This window comes from Hemibagrus wyckioides, linkage group LG22 (assembly GCF_019097595.1).
Source record: "Hemibagrus wyckioides isolate EC202008001 linkage group LG22, SWU_Hwy_1.0, whole genome shotgun sequence".
NCBI lineage: Eukaryota > Metazoa > Chordata > Actinopteri > Siluriformes > Bagridae > Hemibagrus > Hemibagrus wyckioides.
This window is the reverse complement of record NC_080731.1, coordinates 17,852,625-17,876,844: the sequence shown is the minus strand read 5'-3', so window position 1 is coordinate 17,876,844 and position 24,220 is coordinate 17,852,625. Positions and strand designations below refer to the sequence as shown.

General features: G+C 39.1%; 2 protein-coding genes and 1 long non-coding RNA gene across 5 annotated transcripts in view; 2 read left to right on the top strand and 1 right to left on the bottom strand.

The window, feature by feature from the left end:
* The first annotated feature begins 806 nt into the window (after positions 1–806).
* Positions 807–13,749, top strand: vps37ba (VPS37B subunit of ESCRT-I a). Its single transcript, XM_058375042.1, has 4 exons — positions 807–983; positions 6,982–7,153; positions 9,758–9,840; positions 10,773–13,749. Exons 1-4 carry the CDS (start codon positions 879–881, stop codon positions 11,214–11,216), a joined length of 804 nt encoding a protein of 267 aa, XP_058231025.1. The 5' UTR covers positions 807–878; the 3' UTR covers positions 11,217–13,749.
* A 130-nt stretch (positions 13,750–13,879) lies between these two features.
* On the bottom strand, positions 13,880–15,529 carry LOC131343390 (uncharacterized). Its single transcript, XR_009203135.1, has 4 exons — positions 15,422–15,529; positions 15,304–15,320; positions 14,691–14,906; positions 13,880–14,208 (listed from the first exon to the last, which is right to left on the bottom strand). It is a non-coding gene; the product is annotated as an uncharacterized LOC131343390 (long non-coding RNA).
* Positions 15,530–15,565: 36 nt separating this feature from the next.
* The window catches only part of ppp3cca (protein phosphatase 3, catalytic subunit, gamma isozyme, a), a 31,138-nt gene continuing 22,483 nt past the window's right edge, over positions 15,566–24,220 (top strand). The window contains exons 1-3 of one of the 3 annotated variants that reach the window (XM_058375037.1): positions 15,566–16,308; positions 21,940–22,137; positions 23,755–23,879. In XM_058375037.1, coding sequence (XP_058231020.1) covers positions 16,254–16,308; positions 21,940–22,137; positions 23,755–23,879 — 378 coding nt within the window. In that variant the 5' untranslated portion in view covers positions 15,566–16,253. Of the gene's footprint in view, positions 16,309–21,939; positions 22,138–22,157; positions 23,223–23,754; positions 23,880–24,220 lie in introns of those variants that run through there. The other 2 variants (XM_058375038.1, XM_058375039.1) reach the window with 2 other exon arrangements.

Below are 24,220 nucleotides of genomic sequence, written 5' to 3'. Positions count from 1 at the left end.
CTCCACTACTTCTTTCATCAGCTAATTGCAATCACATGTCAGTTTTAATGAAACTCTTCTGACTATTAGATTTAATTACACAGCATTTTTTTTAAACCTCATGTTAGCTAGCTTTCTAGTAAAACTGCCATTAAAGAGCTACTTTATCTACACATCAGTATTAGCTTAGAAGTAAGATTTGAATTTTGTCATTTTTTAATTTTTTTTTTCAATTTAAATGATTTCACATCATGAGTTACATAAACCCATATAATTCATTAATCCATAGAAACATATTATCATTATTATTATTATTAAAATTGTGAAAGTAGAAGAGAAGAGAAAAGACAAATAAATAAAAAAAGATATATAAAAGAAATTATATTAGAATATATTATTCTAAAAGAAAAAGAAAAAAAAATTATGGTCTTGCATACATGAATCTAAAATATTTTACATGTATAAAATAATTTTAAAAGGTCTGCATACCAAATGCCTTCTACATAGCTTTACTTTGCGTGTCCTGCAAGTAGGAGCTTCTTTGTGTAGAAAGTGAACCATTTACCCTACAAATATAACATGTTTTCTTTCTTTCCTTCACTTAAAAACAACAGACTTAAATAAGTAATTAGTGTGAAAATATTACGCACCGCTTTGGCACGCGCAAACACGTGGTGACATCCGGGAATTTCCCCTCATTGTTCACACTTTGCTCGCGGGTGCGCACTTTTTCCCTGATACACTTTTTAGTGCGGAAGCGTGCGGTTTGGGACAGAGCCGACACCAGTGCCGTATTCTTCCGGTTGGTGAAAAGCAGGCGTGTTTTGTGTGTGTGTGTGTGTGCTTGCGAAGTTAAGAAGGCCAAGCGGGGGGGAAGAAGACAACCGGTCGTGCCAGAAATGGCTCGCTTCGGTAATAAGCTGAGCTCCTTCTCCATTACTCAGCTGTCGGAGCTACTCGAAGATGATGAAAAGCTCAACAATATCGTCCTGGATCTGGAAGAGGTGAGAGTTTATTTTACTGTATTTATTTATTTATTTATTTATTTTTCTTTAAGGTGCGACTTTAGGAAGCGGGTTGACACGACAAAACAAAGATCCCGTGTTGACAAAGAAAAGTCTTTCATTGTAACGTTTGAGTTACTTCGTCGAGAGTTACATAAACTCAAAACACTGCACGAGACTCAAGTCTTGATTGGCTTGTTTACACTTTATTATTTCTTAACAACGCAGTAGTTGTACCGGAATGTCCAGTTCAGGTGCTGTTCTATCAGTAACAACCACAAAGTTAACCATTGTTGCATTGTTTTGCAATTTTATTAATTTATTTATCTGTAATTTAGTATTTGGGAAGTGTTTCGTGCTTGCGGTGACCGCAATACTGTGACGTCACTACACTGCTACAATACTACAGCGCTACTGTGTTCAGACAGGCAGCTCAAATCCGCCCGCTTTAGCCGTCTGGCTGGCACTAAAGCACACAATACACACGAAATCTCACTTTTAGTCACCGGAATGTTGAGGGCATGTTAAATAAAATAAGAAGACAGTGCCTTCAGTAAATTTATTTCCAGTAGAGTTGAGTAATAGAGCTGTGATGTCTACAGTGCCACTTGAATAGACTTATTTGGCAAGAATTCTGCAGTCTGAATGAAGTTTTCACGCTCATCAGGTTTCAGGTTTTGAGCCAGCGAGTCTTATAAATGGTACTCTTTTAAATATAACTCCAGTAAAAAAAATATTCCTCCAGGAAATATTGCTTCCTTAAATATAAATCTTTTGTAAATACAGACCTGTGAACTGCTATTATTTCAATAACTATTAGTTAAGCAACTATTATTCATCAACGATTATTAGTAACCTTAATCAATGTAAATCCCAGAAACATTATTTAAGTAATTATTATTTTTGTAAATAACTCCCATAAATAAAAATCCTAATTTTTTCCCCTTAAATATCAATCCAGTAAACATGTTCGAGTTTTTAATCGGTTATATTTTGCTCATGAGCTTAAAAGTTGAGTCCAAGATCTTCCAGGAACTCGGTTTACTCTTAATAGCTGTCTTGGATTTCCTTCTGACTGTAATGCAGCTTCATTGTGGTTAAGCAGCAAGTTTCCTTTGGCTACACTGCATTTTCTTGTCAAATTTCTGACCTGGTCAAAATGAGGACACATATGCCTGTCATGAGCCATATTTCCATGGGAAAGTAGTTATTTTTTTTAAGGGTTGATTGCAATTTTAATATAGGAGCAGTGTGTGTGTTATTGAAATAAAAGATGCCTCAAGGCTTCAAATGTCCTAATTTACTCATTTGGGATGAGGCGTTTGAGTTCTGCAGTTTTGCTTTCAGTTCTTAGGAAGTGCAGCATGCATGTGACACGCCTGGTTTCCTCACACTGGGATGAGTCATTAGGTTGCTAGTTTTTTTTTTTTTTCTTTTAGCAGAGATTTATATAATCAATTTTAATATATGCAAATCTGTTTTATATTGTATTCAAATGTCTCAAAAGTCTCTTTATTTAATTGTGTCCAGTATTATTTTAGCCATATACTTAAACCATAACATCACAGACCCCATGCGTACCTTCACTCGATTTTCAGCTTTTCAATTTCTCAAGATAACATCCAAGTCCAACAGTCGTGCCTTGCACACCAACGCCTGTGTTTACACATGATTTTTGTCCAAACAGGTTCCAGCTGCTCTCCGACAAACTCAGCTGTGTGTGTTTTAGGAGGGGCTTGCAGTCTGGAATGGGGATTCCCATCGCCTTTTTAAAATAAAATGTCACAATGCAGTCAGTTGTGGAGATCTGAAGCCTAATGTAAAGCTACCCCCGCTAAATATAGCAAAGGCTGAGATTTGCAGAATCACAAGCTACGCGTTAAAAAGCTGTGACCCTGAAAAGGGCGTAACTTCGAAATGAACGTGACTTATCACAGCGTCTGGGTAAGGTGTTGGCTTTCGTTTAGCAGTGAGGCAGTGGCAAGGTGCCCTTATCAACATGTACTCTCCATGCCTGAAGCCAGTGACTTAATTAAAGACTAATGGAAGACCAAACAAAAGCTGACCAATGCATTACCATTTAGGGTGTAACAACAGTACACATACATAGATGATGATGACGATGACTTGTGTGACAGAAAGATTTCTGTGTTTTATATAGTGTCAATGAGTCGATTTGAATCGTAACGCTGGCTTTGCTAGTTTTGGATTGGAAGCCAGTCATATTCTAAACTGCCAGGCGTCGTTGCCGAAAATCTTTAAATGACTGGTTGTGGCTTTCAACAGCTGCACACTAGAGACCTGAGGTGTAATGGCATAGGGAAGTGAGCCACCGTCAATGCTTAATATTATACTTACATAACAATCAAACCAGAAAAGCTGAAGAATCCGAAAACAGGATTGTTTGCTTACTGGAAGCCTAATAGTGAAGGAAGTGTGTGTGGAAATTTATCTAAGTTCCTCTTTAGAGTCATTATAATGTAATGTTAGAAAAATCCCTTGCTTTGATTGTAACACCTCTTCATGAGTGGCATTAGGGTGGGGGACACCAGAATCATGAATGTCATGAACTAAATGTGTGTTTCATAAAAAACAAAAAAAAAATAGGGATTTTAGCAACGTGAATGTGCTAGGATGTATGCAACATTAATAACAAGCTCTGTATAAATGTTGACTGTTTTTCTCAGCCCGTGCATTAAAGCTTCATCATTGTCAAAGATCCTGTGACTGCAGATAGGCATTCTAATGAAGGTCTGATGAGTCCCTTTTTAATGTCTCCTAGCTGTGAGTCTGAGTCAGGTCTAGAGTCTGAGTGTCTGGATTAGGTTTCAGATCTCCTAAGCTCTGGGTCAGAGTCAGGTCTGAAGTCTCTTAGCTCTGAGTCAAGTTTCAAGTCTCTTAGTTAAAAGTTAGGTCTCGGTATCTTAGTTATGAGGTCTTAGGACTCTCAGCTGTGGGTTTGACTCAGATTAAGTGTAGTTATCAGATGATCAGACGATAAAAATGTTATTTATATCCAGGTATGCAAAAGGTATCCTAATGCTGTTTTTCCTGTCACTCCAGCCATCCATATCTGGTGTATCTCTATTATATGTACTTTGTACCGTACATAATTATAGAAGCAGAGTGCTGGAGTACACATTACAGTACAGTACAGAGTAAAGCATAGCTTTACTGTCAGCTTAGTCATTAGGCCTCTGAGATTTCATGAAATCTCAAGTATGAATTCTGTTTGTGACACTAACCCTTGACTCCTTAGGTTTATACTTGGATTGCTTTCTGGCTCTTTTCTAGGTCCTTTAAATAAAGCCCATTCCAAATGAATAAATGATGAACTTTCACACCTTGAGGTCTATATCTCTAGTTCCCCACATCAGTTACAAAATTAAATTCTTCTAGAATAAATGAATGCTTCTGATACATGCCTACCAATGTTCTGTATCACCTTTTCCTCCTTCCCTTCCTCATCTAGTTAATTATCCAGCCACTGATGAGTTGAGTGTCAGGTGTGTTTGTGCAGCACGAACAATGACGTAGCTGTTTAGCACTGGGCTGTCTAAATCGAATCTGTCTATCCACATTCCTGGATATCTGCCACTGTAAGGAGTTCAGTTTCAGCGCACATGAGTCAACAGGATGTTGTAACTCGGGTACTGAAAGACTTGATTAGCTGGATCAGGTGTGTTAGGATTAAGCTGCGGATCTAAATCTCCAGGAGTTTTGGGCTCTTCGGCTGTAAAAGAACCTGAGCTAGTATGTTTAGCTCAAATCGGACTTGTTTGTTCATCACCCTTAACGTATCCTTATCAAACTCTTTGACAAGATTTTGCAAAAGGTGACTCTTTTATTCAAAGCGACTGGGATTGAGACTAAGGATAGCACTGAGTAAATCCCAGCAACTTGGCAGCACTGGGATTCAACTGTCAACCCATCAAACAAAAGCCCTATACTTTAACCACCAGTATGACCTCCAGTATGATCCAACCCAGTTTAAACCCTATTATAAACCCCAGATACCACCACTGTATGATTCCCCAGTATAACCCAGCTCCATTAGCCGTCCAAAGAACTCTTCTGAACTCTATGTTTGGAGACTTTGAGATGTGTGGGAAGATTAACACCCCCATCATGGCTCAATATATCCGAAAATTACAGAAGTGTCAGATAGAAACTCGCTGCCACTGTTAATGTGCGATCAAAATTTTCCCACTTGAAGATGACTCTTTCCATTACTAGATCATCATATGTGTTAATTTCTAGTAAACTCTTATGTACACGTGCCTACATAAGACAATTAAATATTTAATATACATATCGGTTCCTGTCTTGTGGGTTGAGTGGCGGTGGGTGGAGAAGTTGTGGTTCGTTAAATCTTATCCTTACCAAAAGCACAGTGAAGTTTCAGTTCCCTCTCGTTCTGACTGCTGCACATGCATGGCAGGCCTGATATTCTATCTTGAAACCAAAATGACAGTCAATTATGAAGTTGGCTTTTTGTTGTGTGTTAGGTTTCACACACCAGTATCTGTTGCACAGAGTTGCCACAACAATGTATGTTTTTAGGCATGTTTGATCCATGTGATCTACATGTGAGATCATTTGCAGATGGTTCAGGCATCAAAAATTGTACATTTCAGATTTAAGGCTGGGGGAAAAAGGTCATTGTTTCATTCAAATTCCCAAGCAAATGGCCACATTTTGCAAACATCCCTAAAGTTCTGCTGAATCAAAATGGTTGTTCTGAGCTTTTTTGTACAGTAGCAGCTCATTAGCAAACATTGCTCATCACTGGGTTTTCAGCTGTGCAGCTTCCCACACACTATTCACGTTTCTCTTTTCAGACTTTTCATTCAGTTAGGGCACAGAAAGGGATTTCTCACAATTCAGTGCAAAAGAAAAAGCTAATATTAGAGGTTTTACATTGCCTATTTATTATTATTATTATTTATTCCAGAAATGCTGTTATTTCTAGCTAAGATTAGTGTTTTGTGCTTGGTCTATAATCGGGATATCTAGAAATATTACATACTTTTGTGATTATAGTGTAATAATTAGTGTCAATATTCATAATTTTCATTAAAATGAATGTGAAACATTACTTTTAATATGGACTGAAATGCTTTTATACATAAACGTCTTTATGGCGTCTTTATAACACGTATGGAGCCGATGTTCCTGCCCTGTTTCAATTCAGCAATTCATTTCACAGTTTCCATTCATCTTTGTTTGCTATCCTCATGCAAATTTATGCATACAGTATTTGTTTACAGTAACACAGCATGACTCATGGTGATTCAGCGATAGTTTGGCCACCAGATCCAATATGAACTGGTGGAAATAAAGGAAATATTTATTGAATAACAAAAAAAGACCAATAAATCAAGAAAGATGTAAATCATGTCCCATCTATTTAGGTTCTTGAGCAAATGATAGAGCCGTAACAGGAGTATCCGGATTAAAGCTCGTCTGAAGTAGGGATCGAAATTTATTTAAAACTGTAAATGAGCTCCAGCTCAGGTTCCACATCTGATATTGTAATGATTCATTTACATTGTTAAGTAACAGTTAAATAACAGTTTAGAATTAGTATTAGATTTTATGGTGTGTCCACCATCAAGTGCCTGTGGATGAGATGTTTGATTGAGAAATGGGGGATGTGGAAGCTTGTTAAGGCATTAAGTGGTTACGGCATTGGACTACTCATCGGAAAGGATGCGAGTTCGAGTCCCAGGTCCACCAAGCTGCAACTGCTGGGCCCCTGAGCATGGCCCTTAACCCCCAATTGCTTAGTTGTATAAAAATGAGATGAAAATACAAGTCATTTTGGATAAGGGCGTCTGCTAAATGCCAGAAATGAGTTCTGACCCTGCAGATTTGAGAATTCAACAGCGTTTTTGTTAAAGTCTGTATTTCGCACAGTGTAGGTGTGTATGGTAAAAAGTGAATGCTTTGTTGGATTTTGATTGCATTGTAATATGGTGTGTGTGTGTGTGTGTAGGTGCAGGAGGTGCAGCAGAATAAGAAAGCGATCCTGGTCAGCAACCGGAGCCTGGCTGAGCAGAACCTCATGCTGCAGCCCAGATTAGATCATCAGAAGAACGAGCTCATGAAGCGCTACCGGTGCCTGCAGGAACAGTTCGAGGCCTTCCAGCTTCGCAAATCCACGCTAGGTGACGTCACACCTTCGTTTCTCACCTGCTCAGTGTCCTTGGTAGTTCACTCGCCCACGGTGTCTGTGTTTATCTCTCCATTGCCTACTCATGCTATTCGTCTGGGTTTTTTCCATCTTATGCTTTCTCTGTCACAGGTTTAACGTTGTTTTACATAATATTTAGTTGAAAACATTTTTTACTGAGTCTGCAGTGACAAAATGGAGATGCTAGCACTGGGCACAAGGCAAGTGTCCTTATGTAATACTTAGCTGCTCAGTTTGGAAACATAACACCATTAGCAGCTCTGACAGCTGTGCTGAATCGAATGCTCCTGTTCTAATGCGCTACCATTTTTATAGTAACAGAACATGCACGAGGACACTTTGCATAATAAGACTGATGAGAAATGAATTAATGAGAATCTGTGTATGTGTGATGAGTTTGACAGATGGTTTCTCTGTTTTCTTTAAGAAAAAGAGCGAGCCCAAAGAGGGAATGATTACAATAAGTGATTATAGTTTTCTGTCAATAAACCATGAAACGGTAACATGAGCATATTGCTGTGTGGGAGGCACAAATATTTAGGCTTGCCTGAAACTCATTCCTGCCTTGTTAATGTAAAGCAACTGTATTCCAGAGACGTATCCTTTTATGTTGTCCTTTAGTGAGTCCAACTGGTTCTACTGGCTTTAGATCTCTAAACTATGAAACACAAATTCTGCAATTGTGTTCTCCAATCGCGGATATTAGGAGGCGTTTGATAGCTGATCTGACTCAAGATCCGGGATTCTCTAGAGGTTAGATATATTTCAGGGAGTCGTATTCCGCTCTGCACCACACCTCCATATAATGTGTGTGTACTATGAATGAAAAAAAAAGGCCGCACTGATTACCCTCGTGACGTAGCCGTTGCTAGGCGGCTCGCTCCAAACAGCTTGCTGAAACACTGCCCTCCCTTTTTTTTAAAGACAGGGCTCTAATCGCAGATCCAGATACAAGATGGATTTGTTTTCAGCTTTAGCACAAATCACATTTTCCATGTCTCTGCTGTGTAGCTTAACAGTGTCCTTTAAGTTCCAACTTATTATTTTGCATATCTCCTTGGTATTTTATTTTTGCAGGCACCATCAGATCATTAGAATTGGTCAGAAGGCATGTCTATTGTATATAACAGCATCAGTGATAATAGCGTGAATGCAAATGAGTTTTATTTTAATATATTTTTCTCCTTATTAACATGCCAATAGATCTAAAGTTGACTATAATTAATAAAGTGGCTACTTAGTGAATACCGTGAGCACCACTTGAAAAGAAGTAAACATTTAAATTTGGGATGTTTTGGTCCAGCTTTCAAACACTGATTTTGTCTAGTTACATTCAAACATTGCCCTTGCTTTAAGCTGTTTTATGAATAAAGATGTTTTCTACATTACACAGTCTTGATGTGTGGCTTCGGTTCTACTTCGTGAGTAAACAGGGTTTAAATAAGAAGTCATGGTCCTTTTGTGTACATTGACTTTCTCATTCCACTCAATGCCTCTGAGGGTCTTCAAGGAATAGATTCAGCCTGCTGCTGTAAGCCCACCCATTACACAAAAGAGCTGGGTGGATGGTTTGTGTGTTGGCTTTTAAAAACACCAAGCAGAAACCGAAACTGGTTTAAATACAGGCAAATCTCATTTCAACTATTTTAACACCATTCAGTAAACTTTAAGTGCTCGTATAGGAAGGTAAGCAAAAGGTAGGGAACTCTTAATATGTTAGTAATCCATCCACCTCACAGACTTGCTTTGTTTCTCTCCCCTCAAATTATCAACCCATTAAAATCTGTTCGTGTTCATTCAGCAATAGATTATAGCCACTAAGTCAGGCAGCTGGGAGCGGGAAATCCCTTCTCCGGATATCCAAAGAAATTCACGAGTTCTGTTTGTCTGCAGGAGGAGAAACTTGGTCCATTGTAACCGATTTTTTTTCACTGCTGTGCACTGCAGATGTTCAGCTAATGCATTTCAGCATTTCAGGATAAAAATATCTGTAGGAGAATAAGATTGTGTGTGACACAACACTTTCTGCTGTCCATTTTAACAAAGATATTCATTGTCTTGTGCTTTTCTTTTAAAAAAAAAAACAAAAACAAAAAACATCATTGTACCACTTTCTGGCTTAATTGAACAAGGCTTTCAAATTCCTAATTGAGGAATAAACAAGGTCACTGATTAATATCAGACTGGCTATCATTTAATATTTTCAGGCTGCTTTTTTAGCTCTTTTACTCCATTAAGGGCTCTGCATGAGGTGTATCAGGAACTCAGCTGTATTGTATCATTGACCTGTGGTTTAGATGTAGGGTTCTATACAGAAACCTGAGCAGCACTTTGGGCTTTGTTGCTGGTCCATTACTGCGCCTCAGGCTCGATTAGGCAACTTGGGAACTGCATAAACCTCACACGGGACATGCTGAATCACAATATAAGCCTCATTGTCTTGAAGTCCAGACAGACTAGATTTTACCTTCTCCTTCATGGGGTTTGGAACATTCCATTATGCTCCATAAGAGCTTTTTTGTATACTGTCTTTATTGATGATGAAAATATCATTGATTTTCCTTTTTTCTGCTCACAGACCACAAGTCTGGTGACACATCCTTGGACACATTGCTTGCATTGTTGCAGGCAGAAGGAGCCAAAATTGAGGAAGAAACAGAGGTAACCACTTCCACCCACCATTTACCACATGAGCCTTGCATGTTCAGCAGCAGTTCTGCATAATTTCTCATGATTTATGGGTTGGATGCAGTCCTAGGTATTTTTCAGCCGTTAGATTCTTCCTAAAGTCAGTGGGATTAATGGCCTAGATAACACGTGACTACCAACTATAACTTGAACAAGAATCTGTCTTATCTGAATGGAAAGCATTGTTCTCATTATGATGGTCATTTATGTTGATATTATTGTGGTATGGTCAAATAAAATTCATGATAGTTTCTTAACATGCTTGTTGTTCATAAGATTTGTTTGTTAAGAAAAATTTGTATGGAAAAGTAGCTTGAATATACTAAGGAGCTAAAGAGAATTACCTTAACTAAGACAGTAAAGGAAATATTTGCTTAGATTTTTTTTGTCATGTCATGTATGCCTTGATATAACCTCCTGGTCATCCAGCGCCAGGGTCCCGCGCTGTCATAACCGTGGTCTCGGGTTCGATTCCCAGGCCGCTAACCCAGCCACTGAAAAGTTAATTCTCAGTGCTGGTCCCAAGCCTAGATTAAATGGGAGGATTGTGTCAGGAAGGGCATCCGGCATAAACCCTGTTCCAAATCAAAACATGCAGACCCAGTGGCGACCCCAAAAACAGGGCACAAAGAACATCATCACTTGATGTCTCTTTTCTGTTGTTTTTCCAGGCTTTTGTCTGGAAGCTTAAATGATATGATCCTCTGAGAAGGTTAAATGATATGATCCTCTGAGAAGGTTAAATGATGTGATCCTTTGTGGCCACAAACGTGACAGATTATAGAGATTGGATATTTTGCCCAAAGATGCTGTCAAGGAAAAGGGCAATTGTCACTAATGACAATACTGTGAGTAGTAAATGGTGACATATTTACAATTACCTAATGCCTTTCCTCCTTCAATAGAACATGGCTGACTCTTTCCTTGATGGTGCTGTACCCTTGGATGGTTTTATTGACGAGTACCAGAGCAAGCGCAAACTGGCTCATCTGCGGAGGGTGAAGATCGAGAAGCTGCAGGAACTGGTGCTGAAATCGCCAGCAGTTGTCCAGATCCCTCCTCACGTTGAACCAGTCTCCACACCTGCTCCACTCCAGAGAGAGCCCGACAGTACCCCAGTCCCACAGCCCAGACGAGCCCCTCCACTTCCCCCCATCAAAAATGTCAGTGCTCAGTCTCCGCCAGCTCCAGTGATGGCCTACCATGCTGCCCCTTACCCACCAATCCCACCCCGAGCGAGACAACCCCAGCCTGGGTATCCTTCCCTGTGCATGCCACAGTACCCCCCACCAGTGCCACAGAGATCTGCCCCTCGGATGGCTCCTCAACCGGGCTTCATCTTACAGTGATCTCCCGACTATTTCATCCACTTGGAAAGGAACAATCTATGCACAAGATGTCTAGCTGTGCCTTTCTGAAGGTCCTCCTGCCTCAGAATATAGTGCACGGACATGCTGGATGTCAGTTTAAATGGGGGTTGTCTAGACATTTCTACGATTTAAAAAAATGGCCTCATCAATGGTACCTTTTGTTTTCATTCGCACTTTAGACTTTTGTTCTTCAGGCATTGGGTTCTCGTACAAGATGTCTGGCTACTTTGCATTGGTTGTGTTAGGCATAAATTCATTTACTGTTGTTGCTAACACCACGGTAAAAGCCCAATGGAAATCAAATGGTCAAAGATGCAAGCTGATATGGTCAAGCATTGTGTTTTTCCATTTGCATATCTTGGAAATTTTATGTAACCTCTCACCTTTTGTATCTTAAAACATTTCATATCTGAAAAAAACCTGATAATGGTGGTGACTATAAAACCTATGCAAACAGAGACCGAACTGTGTAGAGTGAACGTGAGCAATAAAACCATTTACATCCCAGGTTATGTGCACCAACATGTAGCCAAAGATGTATTTGACTTACCAGATTCATTTCTAGTCCTGATGCTTGACTGAAGTTGAAAGCAGGAGTTTCTAGGTAGATTATAAATAACAATTAGGATTATTATGGTGCCAGTGGTGTGCATTGGGCTGAGCACGTTTGCCACTGGTTGATAATCCTAGTCACGGACGGACTAACGTTTGAGACATACCATCATCCAGGATCTGCCAGATCAGGGGTACTTCACATTTGCATGGTTGAATGGACTCAGCAGTCCTAATGTTAGTGAGGAAGGACAGAACTGACCTGATCCAGTGTGATGGGAGACAGACCAGCAAAAAATTAAGCATGGCACAGGTACAGATTTGGCAAATTATGGTGCATGGTGCATTCTGGGATGAATCACTCACTGTCACTATATGTCAGTTTCTTGCACTGTCTGTTATTGTGTACTAACACTGAAAACCTAACACTTTGACATGTTCATTATTTACCTGTTAATTATTAGTAGTGCAAGCTTTCGATTCCTGGAAATAAAGGTGGTGTGCAAGTGCTTACTTTAATCTGATTACATTTAGGGACGTTATTATTAAACAAAATAGTAAATCTAAAGCTTGCAGCCATACTAGCATTGATTTGTTTTAAAATTGATAGTTTGTTTCTCATGGCCGAAATAGAAAGGATGGTCCGACACAATGTATGTGGAAATATTAGCTTCAAAGTTTTCACTGGTTTCTAAATGTTTACACTGCTTTCTAAAAATACTGCTGAACCGCTTTCTTTATATATTACATATTAAAGAGGATTAGCAGAAAAGTGTGTGAACATTGGCACACATTGTCATTGGTGTGAACCAGAAATGTGCATTTAAAAAAAACATACATACCTACAATATTTTTTTCATAAATTCAGTTGATTCTATGAGATGAATTAATGCAGTAAAAATGTTACAGTGAACTAGTAACCATGTCCAGTACGTTCTGATGTTCGGCCATTCTTTGTCTTGTGAGCTTAACTTCTTACTACCCCATTCAACTAAAAACTGTCCCGTCCTGCAAATTTCCCAGTGTACAACTCTACTGTGAATTTGGCTAACTTGTAGTAGACATCTAATTCCTGTAGTGTTGGACACCACTGGTTTCTTCAAACTAGTAATCCGTAACTAAAGATGTCTGAATTACCAGGTCAGGACTTTTGCTCCCATATGCCGTATAATTACAAGTGTCCTTGTATGCTGAGATTATCATCCTCAATGCTGCATTGTTTTGGTCAACTGGGTGTTGACCTCATATATCCAGACCACAGGTTCCTAACACTGGTCCTGTTCATCCCTGCTTTTAACACACTTACATCGACTAAGTAAGGGCTTTTAATTTGCTAGCTCGGTGTGTTTGAGCAGGAAACCAGGCAAATGTACAGGGGCCACTCCAAGATCATCCTGTGGTACTATGCTGAAACATCCTAATGTGAATCTGGATTCAAAGACTTACGTAATAGATGTGGTTCTATAGACCCTTGATCAGCTGTCTTGACAGGAATTTGTGCCGTAAGATGGCGGTTAAATGCAGGAATCAAAGTGCCTAGGGGTCTTTAAATGTTAAACAGCACACTGTTTCATACTCACATAGACAGGAGAGAGCAGCTCAGCTTGCGTTTGTGATTATGTGCCATTTGGTTTCTCCAGAGCAACCTGGTTGAAGTTTTTATATCAGCACTTATCACAATCTTATTTAAGGTACACATTAGTGGTCCTAATCGTAATGAAATTACGCCAGCAATTTTCCCCAGCATGTGAGTTTTGTACATTTATTTTTGGTTGATGTCTCTATGTAGATCTAACATGGCTGCCTGACCACAGTCATATGTACACTCCTAATGTAAAATATACTGATCGTTGTATTGTATTAAATTGTTGTATTGTTTCTTTGGGAAATAGGAAAAGTTGTCTGATTGACCCATGTCTATTTTAAGTATAATAAAGAATATGGTAAGAATAATATTAGACATCCTGTTGCCCCATTGTTTGTAATGCTTTTCATCTCGACATGCCTCTATAATATTTAGCTTTGATTTTTAAACACATCGATTCCTATTCATATAACATTTTTATCACAATCATTCAAATCCATGGCTTGCTTAAAATATCCAGCTTGATCTGACCACCTGCCAAAACAGGCTGAGCTGGTCAAACTGGTAAACCATCTGTGCCAAACAAGTTATTATCCACATTCCTGATTACTGAACTAAACAATTGTCTGAATTTTCTAATTGCCATATCGTTGTGTTATTACAGACAATGTGTCTAGCACAAGTAGCAGTAATTTGGCAGTTGTTGACTTTCGTTCTATCAGGACTTACTAGCTGCAAAGCTGGTGTACAGGTTTGATCAGTTCAGCCTGTTTTTGGGCAGCTGGTCAGACCAAGTGGAATTCTTCACATTCAGCAGAGTGAATATGGCGCCACCTTGTGGACACAAATAACATGTATTCAGTTGTGGTAATATACAGTACATCTAGTGTGTGTGTGTGTGTGTGTGTGTAGGCATGTTAACATCTAGTACATTTCTAGAGTTAAAAAAATAACTATATGCCATTACACTGAAATGAATATACCTGCAAAATTATACTTGTATAAATTACATAGAGTTGTATATAGTTGTATAAATTCTACTCTTTGGTTATATATATATATATATATATATATATATATATATATATATATATATATATATATATATATATATATATACACACACACACACACACACACATTATATATATATAATGTATATATATATAATGTGTGTGTATATATATAATGTGTGTGTGTGTGTGTGTGTGTATATATATATATATACACACATACACACACACACACACACACACTCCGATCAGGCATATCAGTATGTGCACTGACAGGTGAAGATCATCTCCTCATCATGGTACCTGGGTGGGATATATTAGGCAGCAAGTGAACATTTGAATAAGTTGATGTGTTAGATGCAGGAAAAATGGACAAGCGTAAGGATTTGAGCAAGTTTGACCAAAAGGGCCAAATTTTGATGGCTAGACGACTGGATCAGAGCATCTCCAAAACGGCAGCTCTTGTGGGGTATTCCCGGTCTGCAGTGGTCAGTATCTATCAAAAGTGTCCTTTAAATCCTGTAAGTATACAATAATAGGCAGGTGGTCATAATGTTATGCCTGATCAGTGTATATATATATATATATATATATAGAGAGAGAGAGAGAGAGAGAGAGAGAGAGAGAGAGACTATTAATTATGTGTAAATTATGAAAGAGTAAACATGAAGTAAACTTATTTTAATGTACATTTTTAATTAATTATTACAACTATTACTCAAATATTCATATAGCAATACACTAGAAGCGCTAGCCTAATAACAGCTAATGCAGAAGAAATTTCAGAAAATGATATTCCCCGCTTTTATAAACACTAAACAGAATATATAACTTATGAAAGTCATTTTTATCAGAACACTGGGCCAATAAAATGTCTTTTTTTTTTATCGGAGAATCCCTCCTGCTAGTGACTTACCTCATGATTGATTGTGTCTGAGGTAAAAACAAAACAAACACAATATATTGTTTTATATCAAGTCCACTATGTAGGATGCAGAAGGCTGCTTTGTTATGTTCTAAAGTAGTGCACTTACGTAGTCAGTAAGAAGCAATTTGGAGCTCGGTGTCTGTATTAGCTCTCGGCTAGCTGTCGTGAACGTCGAGGCGTCTCGGTGAGACGTCATGACGTCGGGGGCTCCGACTCCGCCATGTTGTAGGAAATCTCGGAGATAAGCGTTTTTAATCTGAAGGGAGCTGGGAGGGACGAGCCGGAGCTATAGGCACACGGTCAGCGCGGAGTGGGAGGGTATATCTGGACCCGCTGTTTATTGACCCTCAACGTGTAGACGTGTGAGAAACATTAAACCGGCGCTGAAGAGACACAGAGAGCTACAGAGAGAGAGAGAAAGAGGAGTTTCTGCGCGAGTTTGACATTCTGACTGGAGAAAAAAGTGGAAAATCGGATTAACGATCAAGACCGAGTACCGAGCCTAATCATCTTATTGCTTATTGTCCAGAGAGAGAGAGAGAGAGAGAGAGAGCGAGCTGAAGATTGGAGTTTAACATTAAATAACGCTGCTGTCTTGCAAAGTGCATTAATGACATCTGGGGAAAAGACCCGGCTTTCAGTGACATTAGTTTTCCCGCGAAAAAACAACTCGTTACTATAGCAATTAGATTTCAAATTAATCAAGCGAGTAATTACAATGCTCCTGTCACGTGCATTCTGGACTTGGTCGCTTTGCTGACTAAATATTTTTTTTTTATTCTTATTATTCTTATTTTTTTTTGTTATCAACACGTTTTTTTGTGTGGGACAGTCGAAGCAAAGGGAACATCTGGATAACTCTTTACATCGCGGGAAAATTAATTAGCCTAATTATCTAAAATCTCAAGAAAATACAAATACAAGCGATCAAAGCGAAGATGTCGACCAAAGAACCGAAAGAAAAACAGTCGACCACTGAACGTATCATTAAAAGTAAGTTTATTTGCCTCAAGCCAAAGGTAAAATTAAAAAAAAAGAGAAATTCTCAGCTTAACCTGTTGGCTTGTAGGTTCAACTAGATATACCAAGCTGTACAGATTGGTTGATCAAGCCTGAGATGCTCAGTGGGTTTGCGCATCATCTTCACTTTTCCATGTGTCACTGCATTCTTGTCATCTCTACGCTAGCTTTCCAATGATTTGTCGCTTGTTTTTTGAAATGGATTTTTTTTTTTCTACAGCATCACTTGTACCTTCACGTCTGAGTCTCTGTGTCCATCATAATCATGTTGAGTAAAGTACCATGTTGCCATGTGTCATGTTTTTAAATGCTTGATGATCACCGTCTGTCTCAGAAACCTCCACCGGGTTTTTTTTTTTTTTTTTCTTCTTCTTTTCACTGTGTAGTTGCATATCCTTATTATAGATTTCGGTTTGGTTGCAAATGATTCTAGACCTAGATTCTCCAGAGCACATATAGAGAACTGGACTATGGGTCTTTCCTCTGTGTAAAGTGATGCCACTTGGAGAAAGAGGCAAAGTGAAATAAATTGGCATAATATCTTGTGTGGATGTCCGCCATATCTTGATCTTATGCCAGTTGTGTTGTCCTGGTTTGATCCTGAGCTCTGGTTACTTTCTGTCTGGAGTTTTTGCATGTTCTTCCCATGCCACATGGGTTTTCCTCAGGTTCCTTTAATCTCTTAAAACATGTGAGTAGGTGGATTGCTTTGCTAAATTGCCCCTGGGTGTGCATGTGCATGGTGCTTTTTAATTTTCATGGGTCATATTCAGAAGTATTGTTGAAAAGGATTCAAGGCTATGGATCTACCATAATGGTGATAAATACCTTACTTAAGATGAGTGAATGAATGTTAGCTAAATAGTTTAATGCACAGGTTCTGTATGGTTTCATCTACATTTATCCAGATATTTTTGATTTTTCTCTGCCCCTCAATACACAATTGTCATTACGACATCCTATCCCTGGGATGACAATATGAGCATGAGCAAATCTTCTTTGCATCTTTTTGAAAAAACTATTGATGATAATAATAATAATAAAATTACTGGAGGGGTAGAAACTACATTTCCAAAAATATCCATCCTGTGTGAATGGTAAGTCTTTCTGCCTGGTCTAGTCCCATGTGGTGGATACCAGCTCTCATATTCACTAGGACACTTGGACCTCATTAATTCTGGCAGCCTGTGTTGGATAAGTCCAGCTGGCTCCCAGGAGACCCTTTTTTTTTGTGCTCTCCTGGCTTTTTGGAAGATTTCACCCTTGGCCTTGCGTGGGGGCTTTGAGAATGTGGGGCTGAGAGGGTAGAGAGAAGGGAAAAAAAGGGAGCTGAGAAACAAATTTCATTGCAGATTTGGAAAGCTAAAGAAGCCAGAAGTTTGGAACGGTAGGTACTCGCAGGAAATAAAGAAAGAAGAGAGGAATTTATTACTGGTGCTGCCGAAGCCAGAAAGCACTCGCTCCAAATTTAGCATTCTTGGCACTTAGTTATCAGATGTCTCTAAAGGCCTTGATAAGCTCCATGGATGTTAGATTAGTGATGGACCTCAGTTCTGCAGCTCATTGTAGTTTTATATTAGATTTTTCACATATTTCCGCTCTTCGTGGCTAATCAAATATTGTGACCCGGGCTTAGACGGTACATTCCTGTAAACAGCAATTAATAGGTGAAATTAAGCACTTTGTATTTCACACACAACCTGAGACCCCCTTAAGTGTGGTGCTGTTCTTTTCGTTTCCGAGTGCTTCGCCCTCCTAGACTCTGTGTTGCGGTGGTAGGGTGGATTTAATATGTTTTTTTTTTAAACAGGTTCAGTCAATCAAGATCTTTATGGATCTGTTTTAACAGATGGATTCTCCTTTTGCTTATTTAACAAATAGTCAGTGTCGTGGTATTCAGTTTGCCCTTCGGTTTAAAAATGTTTCCGCAGTTGAAAAAAAGCTTGAAGACTTGTCCGACAGCTGAACTCGCTGCATTGCGTCGGTTAAGAATAGAGTACTGCTGAAAGAGGCCACTGTCACCCAACCACAGGTGTTTGGACTAATAACAGACCACAGTTAAATCCAGGTGCCTATTTGCCTTTTAAATATCCAGAAATCAGGCTGGTTCTCCCAGCACATTGCCAGAACTGGATCTGTGTAGTGTATATAAACTGTATATGCTGGCAAGACAAAGCCACTTCTGTTCATGCAGAACCATCTGCTTCATAAAGCTCCAAACACTCCAGGGTTAGTGAATGTGTGCTAGTACTTGAAGCCTGGAGATTCTCTTAATGCATATTCATGGCTATATTCATTGTTCTACCAGCCTTAGACTAGCCCTCCATCTATTCTTGTGAACCTCAGGGTGAGGATCCTGTTCTCAGCTACGTGAAACCTTAAAATAAACACACTGAACCTGGAATCCCCAGCTAATAGAGGCTTTGCCTAATCTCTACTTAGAGCCCGTACCCAGCTTAGAGTCCCTTTTCCCAGCCTGCTTTGTGGACCCAGGAGTGCTTACTATTTATTTTTATTTTCCCAGTGGCCAAAGCATAGTCTGTGGAAGGGCGATGAATCTGAGGAGGTGTGTCATGGGTAACTCTTATTTAGCCCGCTTCCTGTCCGGGATGGATGGAACTCAGAGACCACAGCATGCGCAATAAATGGAATAGAGCTCCATATGCTGGCTATAATGGTCAGCTCTGTTTCCATGCCCTTAGAGTTGCACTTGGATGACTTGTTAAGCTGTGCGTATTTAGGGAGCTTGTGACTATGCAAGTAGATACACTTCCTGTTTTCTGTGTTCCAGATTAGATTTGTTGTGACTGACTGAGGGTCAGATTTTGATACTTGTTTTGTCAGCATTTATTAAATGTTTCACTTAGAACTATGGTTTTTGTATTGTGATTAACAATTCGGCAGAAGTTTCCAGTTCTGTGCTGCCAAAACAGCTGTGACCTTTAGAGGCATGGACGCCACCAGACTCCACCAGAAGGTGTGCTGCAGTATCTGGCACCCAGACATTAGCAGCAGGTCTTTTAAGTCCTGTAAGTTGTGAGGTGGGACCTCCATGGATCAGACTTGTTTGTCCAGGACATCCCACAGATGCCTGAGTGGATTGAGATCTGTGGAATTTGGAGGCCAATTCAACACCTTGAACCCTTTGTTATGGTCCTCAAACCATTTCTGAACAGTTTTTGCAGTGTGAAAAGGACACCTGTGCAATACCATTGCCACGAAGGGGTGTACATGGTCTGTCACAGTGTTTAGGTAGGTGGTACGTGTAAAAGTAACATCCACATGGATGCCAGGACTTAAGGATTCCCAGCAGAACATTGCTCAGAACATCATACCGCCTCCCCCGGCTTGCCATCTTCTTATAGTACATCCTGGAGCCATCTCTTCCCAATGTAACACGTGATGTAAAAGAAAATGTGATTCATCAGAAGAGCCACTTTCTTCCAGTGCTTTATGGGCACTTTCATCATTGGGCAGGTGTTAGCAGGGCACAGGGTGACTATAAATAATGTTGTCATATTATAAAACAAATATGAGTTTAGTCTTTTTTATAGACATTTTTCTATTCTCCTCCCCAAGTGTCTCGTGCTTTAGGTATGTATTATCACTGTAACAGCTTGTTTAGAAATCTGAGGTTATTTGCGTTATTTGATAAATTTGTCTATATTCAGCATATTGTTACTTAGGATCTTGCTTTTTTTTTGCAGTGAAGACACACTTTATCTGAACAGACCTGCACTGATTTACGTTGCCTTTTTTCCTCCCCTTTTTGGGTTTGATCTTTCTTTCCTCAAACCCGGCTTATGTCAGATAACAGAGTCTGGTGATAAACAGTTGTGAAATGTGCATTGTTTCCATAGTTAGTCACAGAAACAATACTGCATAAAAACAGCTGTAGAGAATTAAAGATTCGGGTTGAATTAAAGACCTGAAGTGATCCTGTCATGAAACATTGAGTTCAGTGATTAATTAACTGATAAGTGTGTGCTAGAGAGATACTTGGCTTTGGTTTCAGTCCAATGGCTTTGGGATGCAGTGGCCTGAGGTCGTGCCCTTGGTTGCAGATTTTGGAAACTAATTTACATTTTGGCCAGGTATTGACGGTATTGGAAAGGTTTACAGCCAAATGCTTTGGCATTCACAAATATTTGGAATGCTGAGTTTAACACTTAAAAACCCTCCTGCTTTTAGGAAGTTCCTGCTGTAGCCAACGGTGCACCTGGAGAGCTTATTTCTTTTAAAACAGCAAATAAAATATACAGATATCGAGATGCCGTTGAAGACTACGGACAGAATGAATGTTCTGAGAGAGGATGATTTCCAGAAATGAGGCTTTAAACCTTCCATAGGCACTCATATGAGTCATTTTTTTTGACTGTTTAAGTTACATTTGGTGTTGTGGAACGTCCAAAAAACAAGTTTGTTCTTGTGATCGTGACGAAAAAACAAATGCAGCTTATCGTGTTACAAGAAACTGCAATGCGTAAACTTCTTTGTCCCGCAGACTTTCCTGTGGCGGAAAACCCTCAGACTGTTACAAAGTGATGATCCTTCTTACAGAAAAATTTAGCATATCTGCTAACATATCAGTGGAGAGTAAGAGATCTTTGCCAGCTTTGCCAGAAAATGTATGCAATTTGATGAATCTTGAGACAAAACAAAGGTTATACCGTCTGAGTTCGATTTGTTTAGTCTGGGCGGGTGTGGAACTGTTGTCTAAAGTGTGGATCGCTCTCCTTCCATATGTCTTCAACCCACTGTTTGACTGATTCACCAGATTGATTTTGCCTTGATGGAGCTGGGCAGGCCCGGGGAGTCTGACAGCGCTCAGGCGGGTTTCGCGCTCTGCCACTGACTTTCCCTGTAATTTCCATCACACTCCTGGAGACAGCTGACAGAACGAGGGAAGAGCTGTCAAGTGGTCGGCTCCACTGCGACTCCCTGCGAACGCCAGCTGCTTCTGAAAATCATCCAACGCGAATCCATAACTCTGGGACTCATTATTATGAAGCTTCAAGCCGTCGCACTATATGCAAAATGTATCTGGTGGTTTCACCTGATTAAAAATGAAGAATTAGTTCCGCAGGTCTCAGCTTCTCAAGATTCTTTTGTGCTACAAAAAATTATACAGAAATGTTTGCAGGCATACTTGTGCAGCCGATAACCAAATGACAAGCAAATAGCAAAATGCTTGTTATAATATTATTGATTCTGTAGTAGAAACATATGCCAGGATTTGTACGGCTGAGGCAGCACATAAAAATAAAAAAAAACAAGGCTTTTTGTAATTGTTGATATGACAAAATTTTCTGTAAGGAGATGATGATTAACTTCAAGAGAGAGACAGAACGGAGTTTTGATTGCTAGTCACTTGGGTCAAACAAAAATAACCTTTTTCTGTCATTTATACACTGCAAAATACAAAGACTAGCACATTTCATTTGAACCAGCATCTGACAACAACAATTAAGTTGTTAAATTATTGCTGTCTTATAAGAAATTGGTAAATGTACATTTTTGACACAGTAAAGCCATCCTCTGCTTTGTATCCCCAGATTTTCTGTATGTATCACGCAATATTTATTGTCTGTGCCCCGACCTCAGGTGTGCCCCTTCCGCCTCACCAGCGGCTCACTATGAAGGAGCTGTTTGTGAACGGCAAACCCAACACGGAGCTGCTGAAGAGCCATTTGGTGAAGGAGGGCCGCGTTGAGGAAGAAGTCGCCTTGCGCATCATCAACGAGGGCGCTGGCATCCTGCGCCAGGAGAAGTGCATGCTTGAGGTGGAGGCGCCCATCACCGGTGAGAAAGTTGTCAACTTTGCTAACGTGGCAGGTTGGAGTCGAATAAGATCTGATAGTCGAATAAGTTCTGATAGTCCTGATAGTTCCTATAGTTCGGTAGGCAGCAGCATCAAGCTAGTGAAAAATCTCTGGTGTGTCCTGCTCATGTCAAAACATTTCTGAAAAATGCTCTGTGATCTGATTATTTTACCTCCAAGTGAAATAAGATCGCAAGTTAGCAGGCGAGTGAGAAGGACTAAAATGGTTGACCAAGTTCAGGGGCAACAGTTGATCTTGTTCTATAGTAAGGATATTTGAATGAAAAATACTTTGTTGCCAGTATTTCAGTGTAGAAATAAAACTAACATATCTATTTTTTGGAATATTAATATGTCATGTGACGTTTCAGTTTAATCAAGTAGCGCAAATTCTACAGTTTCTCTTGATTTTTCTGCCTATAAAGCTGCAGAGAAGGCAAACAACCATCTCATCACCGGAGTTTAATTATAACCAACCTACATTTCATTTTAATTACATGTAATAAATCTAATCTAGAGAGTAATCTCAGTACAGTAGACACTCTGGCTAGTGCTTATTTTTCTGCAAAAATGTCTAATTCTAGTTCCTAGATGTTCCTAGATGATTATATTCATTTATCTGCCACTTTTTAAAACCAGGACATCATCTTTATTCCCGAGTTACAATCCGATCTATGATTGTTAACATGTGAACTAACAGTGTGCTTAAATTCAGCTTACTACATGTTCACAGAAACACGATGAAGCCTTCAGCAATCCTTCAAAACTGAGAGATGACACACTTTTTGACATTTCACTCACACTCACCCAGAAAAGCTGACAGCTCTGATATCCCCCCACCACAAAAAAATATAGAGACATGGATATTTATAACACCCTGCAAATCTCGTACAATTCCATGATACATTTTTTTCCCTCTCCACGATATGCTGATATTTCTTACTGACGTGACACACTCTGGAATGTGAGACGCTTCAGATGTGATGCGCGTTCGCCTCCAGTACCTTTTGTTGCTAAGTGACGGCAGCCTCGTCAGTATAGCCCTGATGTAAGAAGGTGTGCGGAGGTGTGAGTCTTCACAGATTCTTTTCTACACACATTTCTGATTTTAATGCCAGACTCAATTCACCCATCTCAGAGGAGGCTGGATATATATATATTTTGGTTCTTTTTGTTGTTGTTGTTTTTTTTTTTTCATTTTCACATTAATCTCAGTGCAGATCTGACAATTTCTGATAGATATACTACAAAAAAAAAGAAATATTATCCACGATTGTTTAAAAACAAGTGATGGGAAAGCAGTTTTATTGAAGTGTGAAATCGTCAGACTGATTAAAAAAAAAAAAAAAAAAAAACTAAAAATATATATATAAAAAAAATATATATATATATATATATAAACAAAGAACAAAATGTTTTTTCATTTTAACATTTAACTGTAATATATTTGCTATATTATACTGGTGCTTTACTTTATATTACGTTTATGTTATGAATTATACCAGTTTTTTTTATTAAGCGAGGTAACATTTTATTCTGTTTATTATATACACTATAGTTGAATTTTTTTCTGTTGTGTGTGATTTTTTTTTTTTCAGTATGTGGTGATGTCCATGGGCAGTTCTTTGACCTCATGAAGCTTTTCGAGGTGGGAGGATCACCGGACAACACACGCTACCTCTTCCTCGGTGACTACGTTGACAGAGGTTACTTCAGCATTGAGGTAAGCGTCTAATGATAACGTGATCGGTTAGCGACACTGTAATGTCCTTTCTGGAATTTTCTTTAGCTATTTTTGTTGAAATATCAAAACAGCAACAGCATGTTTGTTTGTTTGTTTTTACCGATCAACATAGACCTGATTGGTCAGGAGTTTTAACAGAAAAAAGCTTTAATGTCACTTGAAGTGTTTGGAAGTGCTATTTTGAAAAAACCCACAAAAAACCCACAAACTGCAATAGTGCACACGTTTCCTGGACTGCTATTTTTTTTAGGACTACAAGTAGAAATTTTACTGGTGGTTAAGGAAGACCAATCAACACCAAGTATTCATCCATGAAGATC

Bases quoted from the DNA above. Each gene is read 5' to 3' on its own strand.
- vps37ba (XM_058375042.1), top strand. From the start codon at position 879: ATGGCTCGCTTCGGTAATAAGCTGAGCTCCTTCTCCATTACTCAGCTG. The intron at 984-6,981 runs GTGAGAGTTTAT...GTGTGTGTGTAG, and splicing joins TCGTCCTGGATCTGGAAGAG to GTGCAGGAGGTGCAGCAGAA. The intron at 9,841-10,772 runs GTAACCACTTCC...CTCCTTCAATAG, and splicing joins AAATTGAGGAAGAAACAGAG to AACATGGCTGACTCTTTCCT.